The sequence below is a fragment of the Lissotriton helveticus genome (assembly GCF_964261635.1).
Source record: "Lissotriton helveticus chromosome 1_1 unlocalized genomic scaffold, aLisHel1.1 SUPER_1_unloc_1, whole genome shotgun sequence".
Classification (NCBI taxonomy): Eukaryota; Metazoa; Chordata; class Amphibia; order Caudata; family Salamandridae; genus Lissotriton; species Lissotriton helveticus.
Genome location: NW_027611648.1, coordinates 4715274 through 4734637, shown reverse-complemented (window position 1 = coordinate 4734637; position 19364 = coordinate 4715274). Strand labels below are relative to the sequence as shown.

At 45.0% G+C, this 19364-nt stretch overlaps 1 protein-coding gene across 1 annotated transcript; it reads left to right on the top strand.

Moving 5' to 3' along the window:
- The first annotated feature begins 16124 nt into the window (after window positions 1-16124).
- LOC144805424 (uncharacterized) lies at window positions 16125-18099 on the top strand. The gene is made up of 2 exons (XM_078671983.1): window positions 16125-17150; window positions 17319-18099. The coding sequence occupies exons 1-2, from the start codon at window positions 16489-16491 to the stop codon at window positions 18097-18099; spliced, it is 1443 nt and encodes a 480-aa protein (XP_078528109.1). The 5' UTR covers window positions 16125-16488.
- Window positions 18100-19364: the final 1265 nt, after the last annotated feature.

Below are 19364 nucleotides of genomic sequence, written 5' to 3'. Positions count from 1 at the left end.
GGATCTGTGTACCCAAACCCACGGACCAGAGACAAATCAATTGACCCTGTCTAGATACTACCCCAGCAACGGTACTCACCGGGCAGCAAGAACGGAAGGCCTCGGACTGGACTGGACTGCTACGACGACGGACGGACGTACTTCGGACTTCAGTTACAGGTGGGCCTCCGGATACCTCGGACCTTGGACTCTCGGCTTGGGCTCTGGTCGGGACTCGCCGCGTTCCTCCACCGCCTCGTCTGGACGCTGGACCGCAACCTCCGTCTCCTCCGTGGGCCTGAGGGATACTTGAAGCAGAAATATCTGCACGTGCACGGTATGGTTCCGTCACGGCTGCAGAGGATCAGGGGGCCTGCGTGGCTTCTCCGGCGCGTGGGGAAAGGGCAAGTCCCTGTTCGGGCGCCATTATGTGGTAAATAAATAATGAATTACCTGTGCTATTTTTCAGGATACTCATACAAATAGATAGCTCAATAAATAAGAGTCAAGATACGAGGTTGCTAGAGTATACAGGCTTTAATCAAGCATAAAGGACTGGAACAGGACAGCCTGCATGGGAATGGGATGGCAGGGCCCGGCAGCTGCCGGGGCAGGATCTGGGAATGGCTAGCAAACTTTTAATAACAGTGCACAATATTTATAGTTAAACAAAATACATTACAGTCAATACAGTAGGCGTAGCAGTAGGCGGAGTTTGTAGCAGTCGCGAAAGATAAGGCATAAAGTGGGTGTAACAAGAGGCGTATACAGGGCGGATACATAGACATGTGATGCAAACGTAACAGAATACGTCATAAACGGGGCGGAAACATGGAGGGGGCTACCTGAGCAGCTGGGACCTCTAACCTAGTGGTGCGCGCAAACTGACAATGACGTGTTACTAGGGAGAACTGGGGGGCTATGACTTCTGCGCTAGAAGAGGAGACGAAAGTCTGGAGTGTCAGAGCGACATGTACCTAAAGCCTATCTGGTATCTCGTGTTTAGAGAACATGTTGATAGAATCCAAAAGTTATCAGAGCAAAGGCTAACAGACATTAAGACTGGTGCATGCATAATCCTATATGTAGTGTGTGTGCGGGGAATATTAAATAATACTAATACAGTATTTCTCTTACATGGAGACATAAAGGCTAGACCATGACGGAAACTATTGATGCGATTCAGTAGCTTAGGAATGCAGAGAAGGAAGTCTGGACTGATAACTAGAAACATAACATACTCTTGGCAGACTGGAGGCAGAGCCAGGCCGAGCCGGGCACTGTGAGGCATGAAAGTAAGCTAAGGGTCAGGGATACAGGTGGGGGCTGTATCGCTCCTCGGAGAGGTTTCAGGAAACAGGAGCTGAATCTGAGTCCGGGCCCTTTGGAGGCCTAGAAACGGGGCTATTTCAATGAATTAACGTGCACACTGTAAAACGTGGCAACGTAGCTTTACATAGGCCTGATATTCGTTGTATTCACGAAAACTGGAAACTGGCATACTAGAGATGGACACAACTATAATTGCGTCTTTAATCGATCATAGGGGAATACATGCATATCGATCATGCACATATGACATAACATGGGGAACACGTAGGCACATATATCATGGCAAAATTTACTTTTCCACACAACGGGAAGCAAAACTGAAGGCCTCGGACTGGACTGGACTGCTAAGACGTCTGGTTACTGCTACGCACTACGCATGCGCTTCGGGCTTCGGGCTTCGGTTACAGGTGGGCCTCCGGATACCTCGGACCTTGCTCTCTCGGCTTGGGCTCTGGTCGGAACGACCCGCCTTCCTCACCGCCTCGTCTGGATGCCGGACCGCAGTCTCCGTCTCCTCCGTGGGCCTGAGGGAGACTTGAAGCAGAAATATCTGCACGTGCACGGTAGAGGTTCCGTCACGGCTGTAGAAGGGTCAGGGGGCCTGCGTTACATCGCCGGCGCGTGGGGAAGGGGCTCGTGCCTATTCGGGCGCCATTATGTGGTAAATAAATAATTAATTACCGGTACTATTTTTCTATGCATTAACTAAAACAGGTAGCTCAATAAATAAGAGGCAGGATCCGTGATATCTGAGTCAGAATGGGCTTTAATCGGATGGCTCGAGCCTAAAGACCATAAAGTGGCACGCAATGGAATAGAATGGCAGCTGCAACGTTTCATTAACATTATACAGTATATATAGGAAAACAGTATAATTGCATTACATACAGTAGGCGTAACAAGTGACAAACATAAGATAAGAACATATGGGCGTACAAAGAAGGCGTGCACAGGGCGTGCACGGGGACATGTGATGAAAACGTCACAGAAGTGTCATAAATGGGTGGATACATGGAGGGGGCTACCTGGGCAGCTGGAACCTTTAACCTACTGGTGCGTGCAAACGGGCCATGACGTGTAACTAGGGAGAGCTGGGGGCTCTGACTTCTGCACTAGAAGAGGAGACTAAAGTCTGGGATGTCAGGACGACATGTACCTATAGCATATCTGGTATCTCGTGTTTGGAGTACATGTTGATGGAATCTAAAAGTCATCAGGGCAAAGGCTACTTGACACTAAGGCTGGTGCATGCATATATTCTACATGTATTGCGTGTGCTATGAATCTTCTATGAATACTAATTCAGTAATTCTCTTGCATGGAGACAGGAAGACTAGACTATAGCTGAGGATGTTTATGCGGTTCGTTAGCTTAGGAATGTGAAGCCGGGGAGCTGAACTGATAACTTAGAGGCATAACATATTCTTGGCAGACAGGCAGGCAGGCCAGGCCGGGCACCGCGCAGCTTGGCAGAAAGTAAGGGAAGGTTAGGGATGCGGGAGGGGCTGCATCGCTCCTCGGAGTGGTTTCAGGAGACTGGAGCTTGAATCTGGTGTCCGGGCCCTTTGAGGCCTAGAAATGGGGACAACTCGATGAATTAACGTGCATAATGTAAAACGTTGGCAACATAGGCCTAATACTCGTTGCTTTCACGAGGAATGGAAGCTGGCATACTAACGTTGGACACAACTATAATTGCGTCTTTATTCGATCAAGGGGGAACATATGCATATCGATCATGCACATATAACATATAATGGGGAACACGTAGGGACACATGACAAGGCAAAATTCAATTTTCCTCAACTGTTTTGGGGACCTTTAGAGAACTCCCGCTTTTTATCTCCCCCCTCCTTCGCCCTGTCCGGCCTTTTGGGAATCCCCTCCAGTCCCCTTTGAGGACACCCGGGTACTTGCCCAGATGTCTGCCTCCTCTGCAAGCTTCCGGGGGTTGGTCAGCTTGCTGTCCACCAGGTGTTGGCGCAGCTCAGGAAAACATTTCTCGAGTAGATGCTCTTTCAAAAAAAGATCATACAACCCCTCATAATCCTTCACCTCACTACCCTGTACCCAGCCCTCCAATGCCTTCCTTGCATAATCTAGAAAGTCCACCCAATTCTGGGTGCTTAACTTGTGGCTCCCCTTGAACTTCTGGCGATACCTTTCTGGGGTTAACCCAAACTTCCTGATCAATGCTAGCTTCATGGTGGGGTAGTTGGTCTGCTCCTCCGGTTCTAAGGCTAACAAGGTATCCCGACCAGTAGGAGGCATATACTTATACAACCCACCCCCCCAGTGTTTCTCCTGGATCCCATGGGCTCTTAAGGAGACCTCATAGTCAGCCAGCCACTTGGCTATGTAATCCCCCTGACTATAGCTGGCAATTATATCCTTAGGCAGGTAGGGTCTGGACTCCCTGGTTGGTTCTCTGGTTTCGCTGCCACCATTTGGAGAGTTGGCGAGTCCTAACTGTAGAGCCTTGAGTTTTAGCTCTTTTAGTCTAAGCTCATGAGCCATCCTCTGTTCCTCCTTCCCCTGTTCTAACCTGGCTACTCCCACTTCAGCTTCCTTTTTCCCTCCTGTCTGTGAGTTCAGCTTCGGTCAAGCTTCCCCCGGAGACACTACTGCCCCTCCTAGAAGAGGTCATTGGTTCGGGGAGTAGGTTTCCCACCTCTGGATGGAACAATCCCTCTACCCCTATGACCGTGCCCCGGTCTGTCTCCCCATCCTCTTCCTTCTCTTCACTGCGCGCTTCCACCCAAGCCCTCAAACTGGTCTGGAGTTCCCCCTTTTTGGCACCACGCTTAAAGAACACTCCCATTTGTTGACAGAAATCTTTTAGCTGGGCCAATGAATAAGTGTCCAGTTTTTCCAGTGCAAATTCCATTTTGCAAAAGGCAACACAAGGTTAAACACACAAAAAGAATAGAGTTGCAAGGGCAACCTGAAGCTACCTCCACCCCACCACCAGGAATAAATTTGGAAAAAGCAAAAGTAAAAATTAAGAAGGCCGCCAGGAGAAAACTCCAGGTGTAGGTTAGTGGATTACATATAGTGACTGCAGAGTAGTCGCAACCACAGTCAACATCCCACCGCTAGACACCAATATGTTGGAACCTAATGTTGTCAGGTCACTTAGGGTAGCCTGGCCTAGGGTAAGACAATCTCTAATTAAGGCACATGTGTAAAGGTTGCAAACCACCCAGCAGTAATTTAATGCAATACCACTCAAAAATGACGCTACACCAATCTTTGTGTAAAAATACGAATTGTTTTATAAAAATAAGACTGTTCTTCTTTATCACTTTTACACCAGTACTCTCCTTATTTAGTAGTTTACAAATAGCTACACTACGCAATTCTTATCATTTCCACCCACAAATCTGATAACATCAGGAGAACCCACTTCAGCAGTGTTTAAGTCTACAGCATTGAAACATTCATAGGAACTACTTTCTTATCAGTCACCAGGTACCTTATTTATGGGGTCACAAGGTTAACATAGCCAACTCTTACAGCATCCCTGCAATTCCCTCCTTCCCCCCAATGGGTTCTCTGTCAGACGGTTTCCTGTGGCTGAACTCTCTATAGATAGGAGTACACAGATTTGTTAGGGCCACTTTCCCACATCAGGTTTTTAGCAGAAGAACACAATATCTATTGAGTGAGCCTTAGATTTAACAAGTTCGATTTGACAATCCTCTAAGGAACCACAGGCATTCTACGCAGGCTGCTCCCCAGCAAGGTTAGTAGTGTTCCTCAGTTGGCCTTTCTCAGTTCTGAAACCTTCTCTTACTCTGCCTCTTTTGAGTTCTGTGAAGGGAATCCTTTGGGATACCAGAACCGAACTTTTACACCGAGTTCCGGCGCCTCTAGTCACTTTGCTGGATGAAAAAGGGGGGAAAAGTCTAGGCCCAACGCAATTTCCCCACTCTCCTTACTTGAGCCGGTAAAAGCGCCTCTCTCTCCGGTCTCCGCTCCGATTTCAGGGGCCCCCGCTGATCTCTACCGGCGCGTACCTCGGGGCTGGTTTCCAGAGCGCACCTGCCAGCCCCGTGAGGAGTTCGCGCTAGATTCACGCTCAGTGCAGGGCCCGCTCCCCGCCTCGGTCCGCCTCGGACACCTCTCTCCCCGGCAGCGCTCCTGCGCACGCGCGGGAGAGTAGCGGCTCGAAACGGCGGCTGCTCCCTTCGACAACACGGGAAGTGGCTCACCTCCGGGCCTGCTCGGTCCTAGGCCCCTCCTGTCAGGACAGTGATCACCGCCGAGAGTCTGTGCAGAAGCGCGCTGCCAGAATTCAGTCAGCACAACACTCCGCTTCACACTACCTTCGCGGCAGCGCCTGTTCTCCCACCTCAGATTCCACAGGCGAGAGGAGATTTCTCTGGCTGTGCTTTCTCCTACAAGCAATGGGGTCCCGGTTTTACACAGTCAATCCACGGTCCCACTGACACAAAGGAGGAACGGATCAGGGGTAAAGTTCCACACCCCAAGGCTCTAACCCTCTATCTCCTGCAAACTGTTCTATCCCTTCATACTGGACAAGGATGGGTGAAGACTTGGTTTTACGCCTCACACCCTCCTGGGCTTGGGTCCCCCTGTCCAGGGTCAGCAGGATGGAACTAACTGGGTCAGACCTACAGAGGTGGAGGGGGGGTGAATCCTAAGAGGGCCAACCCTTGAGAGGTAAGTTACCCTGTGAAGATCCTACCCCTTTCCAGACCCTTGACCTATACTCCAGCTGCTCCTCACTAACAAGACAAAATGGTTGCCCAGCATTCCGCCTTTTATAGGCTGACCCTCAGAGGTCCAGAAGGGACCAGAAGGTTCTGGAATGCCCTACTCTATCCTATGGGACAGGTCCCAGGTATGTCAGTTGTGACAGTTGGTAGCCACCATTTTGTGACTCCAAGGAAACTCCTGTCAGGAAAGGCATCTAGGCCTGAGGTGAAGGATTATGAAGATGAAAGAGCACCTATTCCCCAGACCAACACCATAAAAATTTAGTGGACACAAAATATATAAAGACATGAGGGGCAAAAAGGGGACAAAATAAATAATAAATTGGAGGGACTACGCAAAGGGCCAGACAGGTCTAACACATATGATCTTAAAAAAATAAAATAAATACGTGGCTTTAACGTAGTCCTCTTCCTTATTTGTTTTTATGCTAGCTGTTTTAAACGTGTTTCTGTACAAATGTTGGTATACTTCAGGGTCAGGCTAATTATCTCCAGTTTCATGAATTGTGTGATATTTTTGTTATAATTAACCTACTTGGTACAATCCTCCATTCCCCCTTTGTCTTGCCACATTTGGAATGCTCTATCATCTGTTGGCCTGAAGGTATGGAAGCTAATAAGGAACTGTTGAACTCTTTCAGTGTATTCTCTTCATACCAGTTTTATTCTTTCCGCCTCTTACTGTAGGGCTCTTATAAATACTAAGGTTTATCTGGCAAAGCGTGCCACCACACATGGTCGTTGTAGCAGTGGCCAGCCTCCCCATGTTCCTGCAAACCTCCCCCATCAATTTTTGAGTTTCCACTAACCCTGGCACCCACCTGATGCAGCCACATTCTCAAGGAATATGAATGTGGTGGGGCCCTAGCGCAGGTCTGGGCCCTTCTCGGGTCGGGAGGCACTGGGCCATGAGCATGCTTGCCTCCCATGTTCCCAAGCAGTCCCTTGACTGTCGACACATTTGTCTCCTCTACACCCCATGATTCTATCCTCTCCTTGGTCTATACCTTCCCCATCCTTTCTCTCTAGATCTGACTTCCAGCTCTTTGCGTCCTCCCAGCCTGCCCTTTCCTGTCCTGTTTGTCACCCCCAGGGCCACACTGGATCTCTTTGAAGAAGAGTGGAAGATAGCCTCTTTTTTCTTATTCTTCTGTTTCTGTAGTATTCGTCTTTTCTTATCCCATTTTAGTTTCCTTTCCCGTTATGCTGTTTTTTTTCTTTTTTTAGGTGTTGCATCGTCCGGGTCCTGTCAAAGGAGTGTGACAAGTTCCGGGCCACCAGGTAAATCCTTATCCTCCACATAATTTGAAATGGTGAATTCCTCTGAGCCAACTGGAAACAGCCTCAGTCTACGGTGGTGATCCAGGGGAAGAGGTGTAAAATTTGTGAGCTCAGATATAAGTTACCCACCACATCGTAAACTCAATCCTCAGCAACGCAATTCACAATAACACAGAGTTTGTCCCATAGAAACTCAACAATTTAATCAGAATCTTAAGGTCCTCCGTATGAGCTAATAGGGACTCAGATAACTAGAGATGGAAAGCCACTCCTTCATGAGGACCTGTAATAAAGAAGCGCCTAGCTAATAATATTCACACAATATTAATAAAATCATCAATAAGTAAGGACAAACACATGGACTAGTTATCAAGTTATCTTTACCTAAACTTCAGATTGAATGGTCAAAGCACAAACATGCACTAGAATCGTTCAATAATGGTTATTCTTTTGTATACAGGTAAATCACAGCACATCACAGTTCAGACCAAATACATCATGAAATAACACCTACTGTGGAAGGAAGAGAGAAAAAGAGAGAAAACATATTGCAAAATAGAACACGTAATTTGGAATCATACAAACTAAGAATTGGTTATAGATGTATCAGGACACAAGGTGGACCCAGTAGAATGCTAGAGCACAGCGTGCAACAGCCGGAGTCATAAATTCTAAGGGTAGGCGAAGTTGGCGGAGTACCACTACGCAGAATTCTGCGGAGTTGAACAAAAACTCTGTGAAACTCCACTCCGTAACTCCGTCCCGTCTCATCCCAATTAATGAAACAGAAACCTCACATACCTTTGGTAAAACAACAAGTAACTCTATCATTACATGCTAAAATGCATATAGTCATCTCACAAAAGTGAAAAAGAAAATTTAGCAAGCATGGGAGAGTTGATGATTTTGGGGTCCTCTCTAACCTAAGGAGAGAACTAAGCAGAAGCCTTGGACACAAAGAACATATCAGGCTGAACGATTCAATGGTGGTCCCATCCTCCTAGGACCACCCCAAGCACAGTCAGTTATGGGCAAAATTACAATCCCAACCAAAGGCCCTGCAAAGCATTATGGGACGAGATTTTAGAGTGCTTTGAATATTATAGTATGCAATATCAAAACATTCCTCAAGCTGCATCTCTTGCGGGTCAGATGAGAGCTAATAGTATAATATTCACTGCACTCTAGAATCTCGCCCCATAATGCTTTGTTGGGCGTTTGGTTGGGATTGTATTTTTGCCCATAACTTTGCTTGGGATGGTCCTGGGAGGATGGGACCACCACTGAATCGGTCAGCATGATATGCTCTCTGTGTTCAAGGCATCTGCTTCTCCCTTCCCCTAGGTTAGGGGGGACCCCAAAATCATCACCTCTCTCATTGCCTGATTTTTTCGAAGCTCACTTTTGTGAATTGGTTATATGCTTTTTAGCATGTAAAGGTAAAGTTGTTTTATCAAAGGGTTGTGGGTGTAGTAGCTAACTCCCTACGTAGCAGTGTGGGGGTTTTTGCATGAACTCCATGTTTTCAATGTTATGCGTAGTTAGCAAATCTCTGCAACCTCCACTAGCGGAGCTGAGTTCATTGCCAACGTGTTGTGACCTCTCCCTCTCTTTCCCCATCCACCCCTCTTTTCTTCTCTCCTCTTGGTACAGCCCACTCTGCTTCCCGGAGTGTGTGTTAGAATGTTCAGGAGTCATGACTGCCGCCCAGCTGGGAGCACCTGTTGTACTTGACTGAATAAAGTCGTACTTTGAAACTCACATATGTAGTGGCTCTTTACTACATTTCTGGCGACGAGGACGAGGAGCTGAGCCAGGGTCAGCGTGGTGTTTCTCCCCCCTGGATGATTTGAGGCTTGGGCGGAGTTGTTAATTGAAATGAAGGACTCATCAGTTGAATTGAAAGTTCACTGGAAAGCAGACCGGTAAACCAGGCTGTACTCACCGATGTGTTCTCTGAGGGGGACGTAAAATTCTCGATTCCGTAAACCCTCTGGAAGTCGGGTGTGAAGTTTCGGTGAAAGTACTGGTGCCGTGTGGAGAAGAAAAACGTTTCTCCCTGATTTGAGGTCCGCTGGAGATGTGGTTCGTGTAACCAGTGACTGGAGAAAGAAAAGAGGAAGAAATGATTTGAAAAGCTGCGTCGGGCGTCCCAAGGATTTTGAGAAGTTGAAGAGGAGTAAGACCCGAGTGGATGAACTGTGAACGGAGAGAAAGTTCGTCAGGTGAGCAGCCGAAGTAATGTGGAAAGCTGAGCGGAGTGGGAGACGAAATTGTTGTTAATCGTTCCCACCGCGTTTTGAAGTGTAAACAGAAGCCTTGGTGAAGTAGTCGACTAAAGAGCTCTGTAGGTGAAAGACGGTTAAATGAGAAACGGAGGCATAAGATGTGAGGATCTATATGGCGTCCCATGGAAATTGAGGTGGTGAAGAGGAGTAAGTGGGAGAGCATTGTAATTGACGAGATATCGTGAGGAGAGCAGCTTAAACTAAATATAGGAACTGAGCGGGGTTCAGGTTATGTTGAAAGTCTGTGGAAAAGGAAAAAAAGCGGGAAGGAGTGTGACCCAAGTACGCGGCGAAAGCTCGTGAAGCGAGCTGTTGAAACGCATGAGAAGAGCTGGGCTGAGCGGAGGACGAAATTGGTGTAAGTGGCATAGAAGAATAGTGAGCACGGGTAAAACGCGAAAGTCCTTACCTGAGGAAAGACACTGGCCCGATAACATCGCCGCCATTCTTCCTGGCATTGCGTCACTCCCATGCAGCAGGACATGGACAAAGAAAGAGGACAACTGTAAACGCCCCTGAGTGTGTAGCAGATGAAGTCTAAGCTGTGGAAGGTTGCGGAGTATCCGGTGGGTTAACCGTACCACTTACAAAGGAGGCAAGCCGTCGTGGGAGAAGGCTCTATTACGAGGTGAGAGGTGACATGCGTAGAGGCATGTAGGTCAAGCTGTGGCAGTTCCTAGCCGAGTGGGCATGTGGGGCTAACTGAGTTTCTGGGTGAAGAGAAAGCGGGGGATTTCAAACGAGGAAGGATGAAAGGTTGAAATTTGGTCCCTGCCGTGAGCTGTGCGGAGGAGACGTTGTGCACGGCACTCCTCCGAGAAGCGTTCCCAGAAAGAATCTGTTCCAAGTAGTGAGCCTGTCGGTTGGATCGCTCACACTTGAAAGAGTTGAGGTATGACTTTGTGAAAAAAAATTGAGATGAGAAAAGAAAGGTGTTCTGAAGAAAAAATCTAATTGAGTTAGTCTCTTCCTTCCACCCTTACTGGAAATACAAGATTACGAAGGCATTCTAGTAATTAACTGTATAACGTGGAGAGTATCCGTGTGTAGAACCTTGGGGGAAGGGATTGACACTGGACTCTAGTTGAACCTCACAGTCGCGTTTGGCCTTTGAAACATTTTGAGGAGTGAGGAACGTAACACAGTGTGTGGTATTCATGTGAAGCCGACGGCAGCAGTGCATTGAGAGGTGTGAGGATTGTGCAAGAAACCCCGGTGGCAGATTCAATACTGATTTGAGGCAGCACGTCCTGCGACAGAGAATTTACAAGGGCCATAAACCTACAGACGGCGCAAGCAATACATATTCTGTGATTTCAAGGGGGGGGAAACAAGAAGGACAATAGTAGGTGAAGTAGGTAACGTGTCTTTCACATTCAAAACCCCAGCGCCCACAGCCCGTGCATTACTTTCAATCAGAACAGGGCGACAGAGAACTCTACAATAGTGCACACCCACCGCTACCTGTCTTCTCGAGGTGGACATTATATCTTCACGTGAATTCCTAGATAGAGTTTTAAAAATAACATGGAGAGAGCCCTAAGGTATAATTCTCCGCCACCAATGCCGTTTATGGAGGAGTATAAAAGAAACACGGCAGAAGGGGGTGAGAGGAAAACATATGTTAAGAGGCACATATCAGTTGTTAAGGAAGAGGATGTAGCTCTCATACCAGAGGAAAAGGCCGAAACAGCATTTCGCAGTCTAGGAACTGAAGAACGGGAAAAGTACCACAAAACGAGAAATACACTCACGAAAGGGTCAGACAGAAATGTACATAAAGACATCTTGGGTGCATGGAATGAAAACGAAAACCAAGTCTCGTGGGTAAAGGCTAGAAGGGTTGAAGTGAGCAAGGATATAATGGATAGCCAAGAGGAAGCTAATACTAGAAGAATAAACCCGGAGTGTGCCATCTTCCTAGGAGGAGTAAAGACAGATAATGTCTTAGTTTCAGGAAGGCATTATAAGTTGGTAAACAAGAGGGAATGGAAAATAGAACTAAAAAAAAAAAGTGGGGATGAATTTAAAGGTGCCAACTTATCCCAAAAAACATACACCGGGGAGAACTTCAACGTAGTAGGTAACGAAATAATGGATTTAATGCACAAGGGTGTTCTAAAGAGTTTGAAAATAAAAGGTGATGGAAGAAGAAAAGAACACAAGGGTGAACGGGCGCTTATCCAAAGCGTGCAGGGATCTAATAGTGAAGCACTGAAGACTCATGCGCCGACATCAAAGGGTACGTGTGTTATGGAAGAAGCTACATGTAATAAAGAGTATGGAAAAGAAGTAGAGAAATATGAGAGCAATGGCAGAGAAGGAATAAGTGGGGAAAAAGAAGAATCCGAAAGAAAAGGAGAATGCATTATTACTATAACTAATGAACGGCAAAGAATAGAGTGCAAGGATAACCAATTCAATCACAAAGGGACGTGGCTAAGAACCATATCGTCTGAGTCCAGGAACAATATGATGAAGGAAAATAAAGACAAATATGAACTAGAAAGAGATATTGATCTCCACAGACTGGGGCGAGAGAAAACAGTTATATGGAGAATGATCAACATGGTTACAACCGAGGGCGAAACATGGATCGCTCACACGGCAAGCAATAGAGGATGTAGAAAAGAAGTAGCAAAGGACAAACTAAAAATAAAAATAAAGACGTACCAAAGCTGGGTGGACGAAAGAGAAATACGAAAGAAATACGAGAGGAAAGGTGGAGGAAGTGAGGTTGCGAAAAACGGTGAATTCGAGAGTAAAGGAGAATGCATAGAAAATGCAACCATTGAGCAAGGGAAAATAAAATGTAGGATTAACCACTTTAGTTGCAGTGAGAGGAAGCGTAATACCACTTTGGTTGAGTTCAGTACTGAAACAAGGGAAGAAAGTGTGGACTATGGAGGACAGAAAAGAGTAATGGATATGAGTTTGCTGGAGGAAAAGGATGAGGAGGAAGCCAGACACTCTCTATGGCATCACAGCGGAGAGATGGAGAGTGAGAGTGGGGAAATGCAGAAAATGATAAAAGGTATCTCACTAAGAGGCATGTCAAGGAAGAAGGGTCCACTTGAAAATTATCTTAGCAAGCGGGAATGCCGGGGCCCAGGAAATACAACGGAGGCCTTCCAGGGGAGTAAAGGAAGAGAGCAGGATGACAGACTGAGGTCAGCCGAGACTGATTACAATGATCTGGAGTGTTTTGAAACGGAGTTCGTAAAGGTCGGGACTCCGCCCACGGCAAAGGCAAGGAGGGTAGGAGAGGGACCAGACCAGCCTACGAGGATGACGTTGAGAGAGAGTTCCACCATGTCAGAGGGATCAGGCAGGGTGTGTTTGGACCCCAGTTATTGCCAAGGAATAAAACAGCGTCACTGCCTAGACAACCAACCGGAGGGGTACATGAAGTCTCGTAGAGGAGCACCTAATTACAGGTTGGAAGAAACCGTACAGCTTGTTCATACTCAGAGGAACCAAGGGAAACAAAAGTAATTTGCATCTTTCCCTGCTATCCACCCCTGCCGAGAGACTGATCCCGCTGTTGACAGAGGCGCAGTGGCGGGGTGGCAGAAACGGACCTTCAGGGATCGGCACTACCTGCTACACCCATTGTTGTATCAAAGTGTTCGCCCTTAGGTAGAAAGGTCAGGACACGTCCCGGGTCCAAGTGGACCAAAGGAACCTATTGTTCTAGACTCTTCCTGTCAGTTCCTCACCGAAGTTTTCGTGTGGGTTTCACAGTTTGTGTTTATGGGATTGCTATGACATACCCCTGTTTCCTTTTTTCCTCCTCCCTCCTCTTCTCTCCCACCGGCCTTCTCCCCACCCTTCATCCTCTCCTCCCTTCACCCCCACCCCCTCTCCATGCGTTCCTTCGTTGGTATTCTTCCTCTCCTGTCCGGAGCCCCTTCTCTCCCTCTCTTCTGTTTTCCTTAGGGGGGAAGGTGTGTTGTGACCTCTCCCTCTCTTTCCCCATCCACCCCTCTTTTCTTCTCTCCTCTTGGTACAGCCCACTCTGCTTCCCGGAGTGTGTGTTAGAATGTTCAGGAGTCATGACTGCCGCCCAGCTGGGAGCACCTGTTGTACTTGACTGAATAAAGTCGTACTTTGAAACTCACATATGTAGTGGCTCTTTACTACACAACGGTTAATATATTCTTCAGCTGAAAGATTTGACCTGCTCAACTTCACCAGCCGGTAAAGTGCGGAGGTAATCAGGAGATTTCAGTTCAGGGAAAAATCAGAGTTAAGACCGACAACAGGTCAGGCCCAGGATTTGCAAGGGAAAATAGCAGCGTGCCGTCCTTTTCCCAAGGGGCAATTATGCCTCTAAACGATTTCAGTTCCTGCCCACAAAATAACTTCTAGGTAGTTTGCATGATTTCCATTGGTCAAAATCCATAGTGCAACCGAGGTGTGATCGTTCTCTACCCCAAATCGTCTGGAACCCATACGTAATACCTTTGTTCAGTGGTCATTGTTCTTTTTTTTTTTTTTACCCAGTGGTCATTGTTCTTTAAGAATGTGCAATATCACTTCCCTTCGGAAATAGTAAATACATTTGCAACTCAACGTGTCCACTCCACTCGCTCTCTTCTGAGTTTGCAACAAAGTCAATACAGTTTAATTCTAACAGAAAGGATGTCCATTTTTCAAACTGTAGGACAGAAACTTCAGCGATAATACTCGTAGCTACAGTGCAATCAGGTCAACATTTTTAGTCCATTCGAAGGAAATAATGAAAGACTAAATAAATTTTTGAGGCCTACATGGAAAACCACTAAATCACTATTTTCTAAAGAAAAAACATGCTAATGTTGAAAACATTAAAAAACTAGAGATGCACAAGAAATAATATAAAAACACCATTTCATTATACTTGTAAGCATAGCCTAATTACGTTTCATTAAGAAATGTGCAATAACTTTCTCTCGGAATTGCATCTCAAAGAAAACATAAGCAGGACTCATTTTACTTGAGCAATTTCATAATCATATTTTGTTTTAAAACTACAGACTGCATTACTACCTTTAATATTATTTTCATAGCACATTAGTACGTTTCTCTCTCTGTCATGAATAACTTAACCTCAAACCAGTTTGTGAGCCTTCTGCATGCTTTTACGATGCAGTTTTAAACTCTCATGTTTTACGAGGCACATTGTTAGTCATGTTTCTTAAGTATGTATTATGTATAGTATCACACCCAAGGGTAAGAAATTGAATGACCAAAACACTCTTAATAAAATAATCACGCTCCACCAGTGGCATTTGGAGCAGTGATTACAACAAGGAAGATTCCTTTGTTCAATGAAATGTCCCTTCATGGATCCCTGAAATAAGGAATAGAAGAGTCCTTTAAATGGGCAGTGGAGTACACAAAATCTGATAATTCATTAAAGGAGGTACAAATGCCTTACTGTGATGCCAGTCGTCATCACAGAAAGAGTAAACTGTTGGTGTTGGATGCTTCTGAGAATCTGTGTCATGATGCATGTGTAACTTGTGTTTCTTTCTACAGTATTCACTACTTTTGCTCTCACGGCATTGAGTTTCAGTGGTCCCAAGTTCCCTGTCTATGCAGTATCCATGAACTGTTTAACCCCCTTGGAGTGCAACACATTTATAATTTCTAACTCTATTTTTACAGGTCACTGAGGCAACAAAAAGAAAAAGAAATGTCGCAATTTTGGAAACAATTCTAAAAAGGGATATTTTGAGGAAAGTAGGAACATTCTTGATCTCTAAAGAAGAAACTAGTTCTATGCACCAGGAATGGTGAGGAACTTGGTGCGGAAGAAACTGCTGAATGTGAAAGTAATTTATCGACTTTCTTACAATCATTATTTGTTGTCAAACCTTGAAGTACAATGACCAGGAACATTTACCAAGTGTCAGTTATTGGGATTGAATAACCTCTGAAATAATAACTGTACCCGCAAGTAAATTGAAAATCTACTGCAGCTACTAATTATAAGAATATTTTTACTTAAAGAAAGCATTTCACGATTGGTCGATCAAAGAAAATAGGCAGCAACTGATCCTCACACAGAGCCCTTGGGAATAATTCTGTCTGATGGTTTATGAGAAATGCCTTAGAGACGTAAGCCTCTCCCAGCAAATCAGTATCAGTAGACGTGATGTGACAGAAGTGTCAGGAAGGCTAATAACCTCAGTTTACAAGAGCAACTTTTGTTTCCATCTCCTGTGATTCGGAGGAGAGAAAACATTGCATTTCAAAATAATTAAACATTTTCTTCTCAGATGTCATTACAGCAAAGACACTGGATTGACATCTACAATATAGAAAGATTTGTCCCACTAACTCTGTCTCTTCGGTTGATCTATGTTGTTTCCAAGTGTGCCAGACCTCCAAAGTTAATGGGGTACCTGTTTGGGCCTCACCGGAATAGGAAGCTTAAAAAAGGCCATTGTTACACTATTGATAATTCATAAACTACCCCGGCATCTTGTAATCCCTGTTTGTTACTTGTATAAAAGAATTTACCCCACTTGTAAGTACGAATCCCCAAAAACCCTATCACTGCTTTTAAAACTCCTAAATTAAATGCGATAAACTGCAGTCAGAATGAGCTTAATTCTACTTGAGAGAATCCTTGTGGGCATAACTTGGAGAAAATGAATCCATGAGGGGCATCTTAATAAAAACAAGGGGCCCCTCAGTGAAAGTTTATAAGACAAGTTAGATAGGCTGACTTCAAAGGTAAGAACATTGATCTCCAAATAAAAGCTATAATTAATTAAATGTAAATGTGAAGAAGAGCTTCCGCAGTGTATTTTAGAAGTTAGTGTTGAGTTTTGACATAAACAAGTACAGACTCCGGAATCAGATTCAGTCGTAAGATGGCATGTATCCAGGAACAACCCCAATTTGGAGATACAAACAACTCGAATAAGAGCAATGAATGTGAGAACAGCTTTAGTTATCAATCCCACCTCACTAAACACAGGAGAACTCACACTGGACAAAAACCGCATCAGTGTCCTGAATGCCAGAAAGGCTTCAGCCGGAAAAGCGATCTCATTCAACATGTGAGAATCCACACTGGGCGCAAACCTTATCAGTGTTCTGAATGCTGGAAAAGCTTCATTCGGAAATTCAGCCTTACTTTACATGAAAGGATCCACACGGGGCTTAAACCATATCAGTGCTCTGAATGCTGGAAAAGCTTCAGTCAGAAATTCAGCCTTACTTTACATGAAAGAACTCACACTGGGCATAAACCGTATCAGTGCTCTGAATGCTGGAAAAGCTTCAGTCAGAAAAGAACTCTCACTCACCATGAGAGAACTCACACTGGGCAAAAACCTTATCAATGTAATGAATGCCAGAAAAGCTTCAGCGAGAGAACCACATTAATTCGACATCAAAGAACTCACACTGGGCAAAAACCTTTTCAGTGCTCTGAATGCAAGAAAAGATTCAGTCACAAAATTACACTCACTCACCATGAGAAAACTCACACTGGACTAAAACCGTATCAGTGCTCTGAATGCTGGAAAAGGTTCACATTGAAACAAAGTCTCACTAGACATGAAAGAACTCACACTGGAGAAAGACTGTATCAGTGCTCTGAATGCTGTAAAAGCTTCAGTCATAAAAAAGGTCTCACTCAACATGAAAGTACTCACACTAGACTAAAACCGTATCAGTGCTCGGAATGCTTGAAAAGCTTCAGTCTGAAAGGTAATCTCACTCAACATGAAAGTACACACACTGGAGTAAAACCGTATCAGTGCTCTAAATGCCTGAAAAGGTTCAGATTGAAACAAAGTCTCACTGTACACGAAACAACTCACACGGGAGAAAGACCTTATCAGTGCTCTGACTGCTGGAAAAGCTTCAGTCAGAAAAGTGATCTAACACATCATGAAAGTACTCACACTGGACTAAAACCGTATCAGTGCTCTGAATGCTGGAAAAGCTTCAGTCAGAAAAGTAATCTCACTCAACATGAAAGTACTCACACTGGACTAAAACCGTATCAGTGCTCTAGATGCCAGAAAAAGTTCAGATTGAAAGAAAGTCTCACTAGACATGAAAGAAATCACACTGGAGAAAGACCTTATCAGTGCTCTGAATGCTGGAAAAGCTTCAGTCAGAAAAGTAATCTCACTCAACATGAAAGTACACACACTGGACTAAAACCGTATCAGTGCTCGGAATGCTGGAAAAGCTTCAGTCAGAAAAGTAATCTCACTCAACATGAAAGTACACACACTGGACTAAAACCGTATCAGTGCTCGGAGTGCTGGAAAAGCTTCAGTCAGAAAAGTAATCTCACTCGCCATGAGAAAACTCACACTGGACTAAAACTGTATCAATGCTCTGAATGCCAGAAAAGGTTCAAATCGAAACAAAGTCTCACTAGACATGAAAGAACTCACACTGGTGAAAGACCTTATCAGTACTCTGAATGCCAAAAAAAATCTTCAGTTGGAAATCCATTTTAATTCAACATGAGAGAATCCATATTGGGCAGAACCCATTTCAGTGCTCTGAATGCTGCAAAAGTTTCAAATTAAAACAAAGTCTCACTAAACGTGAGAGAACTTACACTGGAGAAAGACCTTATCAGTGCTTTAAATGCTGGAAAAGCTTGTCAGAAATCTGGTCTCGCTCAACATGAGAAAACTCACACTGGGCAAAACCTTGTCATTGGTCTAAATGCCAGTGAAGCATCTGCTGGAGACTCATTTTGATTCAACATGAGAAAATCTACAGCGAGAAAAAATATTATCAGTGCTCTCAGTGTGACAAAAACGCTAGTTGTAAATGTAATCTTTCTACCTGAGAGACACAATGTGGCAGAATAAAAGGTGCTCACTGTAAACCCTGAGGAGGGGCTTTCAGGATCGCAAAGCATTTACATGAAGCAGCCACAAAGGCATCAATCAATTTGTCATCCAACTAACTGTTTATTGAGAAAAGCGCACTGCGGGGATAGAAATTTGTGAATTACCTCATTCCTTATTGAGTTTATAAGCAATGGCTCTGACCCACAAAGTCCATTCGATCCTGAACTTTGAAGCCACGCCCATAGGATCTAGAATCCAAGAAACTTCAAACTGTGTCCCCCGTTAATGAGCCTCAGCAGGTGCCGGCGGCAGGAGTTCCTTTGTCGTAGGTCTCTATGGGACCAACATCTGTTCTGTGCCACGCAGGGCTGATCATTGAGAAAAGCTAAAGGTGATGGAAGGACTGGTCTTTAATCTCGGCAATATCCTGCAACATCAATCTCTAGTCTCCGTGGCACTAAAGACAAGGCCAACCATATGCAAACCATTCTTGGCCCCACCCTAAAAAGTTCTAATGACTTCTGTTCCAATGGGACACAGCCTCGTATTACAAGATCCACTTTAGCGGCCTCTTTTCATGTCCATTTTTGCTACAAATAGATCCTGCTTCTCATCTGCTGAAGACAGTTTCATGAGCTTTAGAATCACATCAGATACATCCAAGAGAGTCTCACAGATAATCTGAATTGTACATGTTTAGTAGTACTAAAAAACTACAAAAAGCTATTCACAAAGTATCTGCAATTGTTCTGCCTCTCCTATCTTTTTCTGTATGGAGTTGTCATCCCTGACTTCCACAGTTTCAGCACATGCTAGTATAGTTTTTAGTAGTAAATGTGGGAGTGACAGAGGGGAGTGGGTGTAAAATGTGAAATACTTATGAATAAAGGGGAGGGCTTAAGGCAGGAGTAAGGAGGAGT

Coding starts and splice junctions, on each gene's coding strand:
- LOC144805424 (XM_078671983.1), top strand. CDS start 16,489: ATGGCATGTATCCAGGAACAACCCCAATTTGGAGATACAAACAACTCG. Junction 17,151..17,318: donor TGCTCTGAATGCTGGAAAAG/GTTCACATTGAA, acceptor ATGCTTGAAAAG/CTTCAGTCTGAAAGGTAATC.